The sequence below is a fragment of the Rhinopithecus bieti genome, unplaced genomic scaffold, assembly GCF_001698545.2.
Source record: "Rhinopithecus bieti isolate Rb0 unplaced genomic scaffold, ASM169854v2 scaffold_11787, whole genome shotgun sequence".
Lineage (NCBI taxonomy): Eukaryota > Metazoa > Chordata > Mammalia > Primates > Cercopithecidae > Rhinopithecus > Rhinopithecus bieti.
Window position 1 is genome coordinate 511,051 of NW_016806926.1, and position 5,805 is coordinate 516,855.

General features: G+C 43.4%; 1 protein-coding gene across 1 annotated transcript; it reads right to left on the bottom strand.

Moving 5' to 3' along the window:
- Positions 1-237: 237 nt before the first annotated feature.
- SLC10A4 (solute carrier family 10 member 4) lies at positions 238-5,741 on the bottom strand. Its single transcript, XM_017878698.1, has 3 exons — positions 4,961-5,741; positions 3,972-4,182; positions 238-1,012 (listed from the first exon to the last, which is right to left on the bottom strand). Exons 1-3 carry the CDS (start codon positions 5,548-5,550, stop codon positions 500-502), a joined length of 1,314 nt encoding a protein of 437 aa, XP_017734187.1. The 5' UTR covers positions 5,551-5,741; the 3' UTR covers positions 238-499.
- Between the last annotated feature and the right edge of the window lie 64 nt (positions 5,742-5,805).

Below are 5,805 nucleotides of genomic sequence, written 5' to 3' on the forward strand. Positions count from 1 at the left end.
ATATTTCCTTATTTAACTGACCCGTTTTGGAATTTTTCTGAATACAGATCAAAATTCAACATTGTCAGGAATTTTAAGTAGAGCAAGCACACTTTTTTTTTTTTTACAACAATTACACTAAACTCAATTATGCTTAATAAAGATAGCTTGGTTTTACTCATAAGATAGTGCGCCAAAATTCTACATTTCCAAGACCCTGTTTTCTAAAAGCTTCTGTATTTGCAACAGTCATAGAAATTGGTGATGGTAAAAACTAAAAAGCACATTTAATTCAGACTTCAGATTAGCCATTCCAGGTGCAAATTATATTACAGCATTGATTTGTAATTTGTGACAACGTTTGGTTAATACACCAGCAAACCTTAAAGTGAAAAGATCAGAATTGTTACATGTATGATGTGAACCAGTGTCATCTTTTATGTTAACGATGTGCACTACCACACGCCATAAATATGAAGCAATATTTCAGCAAGACAGAAGCTCCTGTGTATCTCCACATTTAGAGAGAAGTCTGAGTGGTTTCCATCATTATTATATTTTCTGCTTTCACTGTGCCATAGGAAGTGTCTGCCATTTCCTCTTCTTTTAGTTTTTTATAAGAAATATCTGTATCTTCATCTTCATCTAGAGGATCTCGCTTGTGCAACATTTCACTTCCATACATTTTATAGATTAAAACAAAAATCCCTGCTTCTGCAGACTGGAAAAGCGCATAGAGCAAAGGAAACATGTACATGCTTCCTATGAATTGCGGCGGAAAGGCCAGTTTTAGAATGGCTGTACAGAGCTGCACATTCTGACTACCTGTTTCCAGACATACAGTCCTCTTGCAGTTGGGTGCAAGATGGAAGAGAGTAGCTAAACCATAACCTGAAGCGTAGCCTGCCAAAGGCATAAAAATTGCTATCACATAAACAGCTGCAGGAATACTTGCCAACAGTTGAGGTCCTAACATAGTGCCGGTCATTATGAAAAGTACCACCAGAGTCACCAGCAGAGACCACAGGGAAACCTAGTAATAGAAAATTACAATGAGATGGTTGAAGATGAATTCAGGCGAGAGAATCCTAAGCTCAGGGAAGAAAACACCCATCTAGTATGATCTCCAACACAAAATGGAGGACCTTTGACAGAATATTTCTGAAGACGGGCAGGCCACCTCTTCAGGAAGCATCCAGAGCCACATTGGGTAGCTCTGATTGTTTGGAGGCCTGTCCTTATGTTGAGGGACAATTTGCCTTCTATAGCCTCTAGCAATTGACTTGGATATAGGCTGTCAGGAGCAACAAAGACCAGCTCTTAAAAAAAAAAAAAAAAAAAAAAAAAAAAAAAAAAAAAAAANAAAAAAAAAAAAAAAAAAAAAAAAAAAAGCTTTTCTGAAAAACAGCTCTTCAAAAGCTTAAAAACCGGTTATCAGGGAAGGCTACTCTTCTCCAGGCAGATAGTCCCCAGACTTAAAGCCTCCATCACGTAACTTTGTTTTGGTATCCTGACTGTTCTGAACATGTGTTTCATTTGTGAATGTGCCTCTTAAAAACAGGGCATTTAGCACTGAGCCTAATACCCCAGGTATGGTCTGATCATTAGAGCAGACAAGTGGATATTTACTTTCCCTGAACTGAACCCCATGTTTTCCGTAAGAAATTGGTTCTCATTTTACATGCGTTAAAACTTGTGAAACTTGATTAAAATGTCTGAAGCTCAGTGTGTGATCTTTTTAACCCTGAAAATATATTGCAGAGGATTGCTTGCAATATTGAAACAATTACCTATTCTTAGATTATGTAAGAGAAAAAAATGTAAATAAAGATGTGAATAATTCCTTGCAATTTGGCAACTTTCTCCTTTTTCATTTGTTCATGAGAAACTTCCCATCTGTAAGTCTCTAATGATGCTCAGGTATTATTACAATAGATGGATTTTAGATACAGTACAACTGACTTCTGCATAAAACATGTCATCTTGATGTTCTGACTGGCACATTTCACTCATTCAAATAAAACAGGCAGTATGAATAGTAAGGTGGAAACCTAAAAATTCCTCTCCTACTCCTCCTTCTTATTGGTAGTTAACTTATTATTTTTAATGAGGAGTGGGCAGGGGAAGGAAACTAGATCCAGAGAGAACAGCTTAAATGTTGCTTCTGGTTCCCTGGATAGCTGTGATATCCCTTTTGCAGTCTTTGGGACTGGCATGGCTCTACACTCTTAAAAAATTATTTAAAATTTATCAGCTGGTCACAAATTCTACCCTAGAGGATGCCGCAATAATTATTATATAAGGTACAGATACTACAGATGTACAATTGGCAGAAACCAAGCTATTACATGTAAAAGCATACCACTTCAAAGTATGTCACATTAAAAGCATTGACAATCTGATTTATTCATTTTGAAATATTGGCTCCAAAGTCCCTTAGAACTATTTTAAATCATTTGGGCAAGCATTGACATTGAATGCTCATTTTGAAGTGTTTGCAAAGGTGTAACAATTATATAAACCGTTTCTTAATAGTGTGTTAAAGAATAGGGCTAGGTTAACCTTAAATTCAAAGTAGCTAATCTTATTGATCTATTATATTTGAATATTAAATACATTAATTTATTAATATATTTATATTAAATATACTTCTGTTTTTGGTGTGTAGGTCATTTGACTGACTTTCTCTTAGACTTCCTAAGGTTTTATAGTAAATGCCATCACGTTAATAGCATTAGCTTAATGATTAAGATTAACAAGTTCTTAATGCATCTCAAGAGTATGAATATACACAACAGGTATTAATATATGTGTATTTACATGTACACATATATTTTTACATTGACATATACATGTTTATTATGGAGCAGGATTTCTTTTACTCAGGGCTGGATATATGCACAGAAAAGAACTCTCTACTTTTCATATTAATAAAAGCTGACTATATGATCAGATTACTTTAGAAAATAAATTAAGTAAAACAAAAGATTATGTCTTCTTCAATCTACATAATTGAAACATTAAGGTGGCTCTTTTTCTCTTCATTTGTCTAAAGGAATTTGCCTGTGCATTTTGCAGTAATAGTTTCGTATTTTATTTGATTAATTACCTGAAGTCAGCATCCTGGTCATGGTTTATTCTTTTCACTACTATTTTGAATTTTCAAAGACAGCTTAATTTTACAAAGATTTTTTTTCCTCTAGTCCACTACTAGAATCTACTAAACTACTACTAAACTACTAAAATCTCTACTGCTACAGAAAGCATTAATTTTTTTAAAATCAAAGCCTTAGGAGAAATATTGCACAAATTATAAAATCCCCATCTTTTCACTAGCTTTAGAAGCCATAAATATTGCAATGGAGAAAGAAAAAGAAACACGTTTAGTGAGGGCAATATAACCTCCATTATTTATCCAGGACCCGATTTTATTTTGTGCTTTAAAGCCAATATTTTGTGTGTTCTATTACTACAATGTAACTTTTCCATTACTTTTTGTCCTATTAGTATCAACTTACTTTTAAAAATTTAGTAAAATGTTAAAGGAACCTACTACAGAGTTTCTCAGAATTCCAGTTCCATTTTTGAAAAGATAGCCATGCATTTCTAAAATACTGCACCAATTCTATTAAAGTAATTTTATTTAATCTGCTTTGATTTTTAATTATATACAATTAGTGGAAAATATGTTGCCATTTAATTACACTGTCATCTTCCCCACCCCTCTATGATCTGTTTCCTCCGGATGAGTACTGATAGTTCTTTTATGCTGGTTTTGATTAAGCTGTGTCTTAATTAAAGCTATTATTCTAGGAATCCCAAAAGTGGAAGTTATCTTCATAGCATAAACCTTTTTTAAAAAATTTTATCCATGCAACTATTTCCAAGTCCTTTTCTTCCTTTCTCCCTTCTCCAAACTTCCTCACATTTCTGCTGTGGGTCAGAGATCAAGGGCTCTCCAAGCTAGTATGGAAAGGGAAGAGGGGCCTTACCTTCACAATGTAGTCAGCCACCCGGCTGTATTTGTAGCGAATGAAGACGCCCAACCCGATAGGGATGAGAGTGCTGCAGAGAGTCAGGGTCACGGTCCCTAGGGGTAGTAACTGCACGATAGGGGTGTTGATCCAAGCCCAGCTGTAGATCCACAGGCACAGGGGCATCAAGACAAGGGCCAGAAGAGTGGAGGAGATGGTCATGATGATGCTGCAGAAAAGGGAATGAGCAGAAATCAGAACGAGCTTTGAGTCAAACAGCCAGCCAACCTTTTTATTGTTTGTTGAGAAGGTGAAAGGGGAGACTGCGAGTCCTAGGGTTGAAGTCTGGGCAGAACCTACATCATCCAAGGAGAGTGCCAAGAGAGCAGCACGTCTAAGACCAGTGGAATTATGAACCCAAGGCAGGGGGAAAAAACAAGCCCCCTGTCTCAGTACTGCTGCCCTCGGCTTTATAAAGTCTATTGAGCCTGGATGATTCTGAGGGGAAGGAGCGTTCTTCCTTGCAAGCCTGCTGCAGGTAAGCCATGGTAAAGCTGCTGACTGCTACTTGTTGGCTGAACTCAACAATCCTGCCCTCTATGTGAGATTAGTTTCTCTGACGGGCCAGTAGCCCTATTTTACTTTTACGTTGCCGGCGAGTTCTAGTTCAGCCTTCCCCTTCTCTTTGTCTCCCACTGGACAACGACCTGCGGTGCCAGCCCAATGCTAGGAGAGGACGGCGAGGGACCCTGCTGAAGTGCCGCGCTGCGCATGGAATCCCGGCCTTGGAGCAGCCCCTCGCCGTCTAGCTCGCTCCCCCAGCAGCACAACCTGCAGGTCGGCCTTGACTTCTAAAGCCTGGGGGTCATCATCTTCCTCTCCTTTCCTCCTCCTTCCTCCACGCCTGATTCCAACCCCCACACTGCCTCTGTCATTCATCCTGAGCCCACGGCCGTAAACGCGCGGCTGGGATGAGACAGATGCCCAAGGAATAGACAGATCCGTACCTGAGGTTCATGTCGCCGTCAACTAGCAGAGACATAAGATTTGAGAGATTGCCGCCGGGACAGCAGCCACACAGGAGCACCGCCACGGCGGCCACCTCGTCCAGCTTGAAGGCGAGGGCCAGCAGGAAGGCCAGCAGCGGCAGGAGGCCGAACTGACAGAGCGCGGCCAGCATCGCGCCCACGGGCCGGCGGACGTGCGCCCCGAAGTGGTTTACGTCCACCGTGCAGCCCAGGCCCAGCATGGTGATACACAGGGCGGCGCCCACGAACACGTTCAGCCCGTGGTTCAGCGGCGTGTCCCAGAACGGGGGCGCGTGGGGCGCCCAGGGCCGAGGGAACGGGGAAGGGCCGTGGCTCGCCGCGCCGCCCGCGAGGCCGCTGGTCGTGGGCTCCGGGGTCGGAGTGGGACCCGGGGTGAAGCCGAGGCTCGAACCCGGCCCGAGGCTGAGCCCGGGGCCGGGGCCGGCGCTGGAGGCAGGGGCGAGGGCGAGGTCCGTGCCAGGGCCCGGGCTGCTGGCGTTGGGCGCCAGGGTGAAGTTGTCCCGCAGCAGAGGGGCGAAGAGCAGGGTCGCGTTGTCGGTGCCGTCCATGGCGCGGTCCGAGCTGCGGATTCCAGTCCCGTCCCGCGGTCGCCGCAGCCGCCGCCCGTCGTTCTGCCCGTCGGTCTCCCAGCCGCGGCTGCGCGCAGCTGACTTGCTCGGCGGCGTCGGGGACGGCGGGCCTGTCTCCGCTCCCGGGTCTGCCGCCGCCCGCAGCCTGGCACTCCGCGCAGCACGGCCCCCCGAGTGAACCCAATCGCTGCGCCGGGTCCGCGTCCCGGCCCCGCGCCCCGCAGGCCCCGCCCC

Excerpts from the sequence above, each read along its gene's own strand:
- SLC10A4 (XM_017878698.1), bottom strand. The coding sequence starts at position 5,550 with ATGGACGGCACCGACAACGCGACCCTGCTCTTCGCCCCTCTGCTGCGG. Across the intron at positions 4,183-4,960 it reads GACGGCGACATGAACCTCAG|CATCATCATGACCATCTCCT; the intron begins GTACGGATCTGT and ends CCTTTTCTGCAG. Across the intron at positions 1,013-3,971 it reads TGGCTGACTACATTGTGAAG|GTTTCCCTGTGGTCTCTGCT; the intron begins GTAAGGCCCCTC and ends TTCTATTACTAG.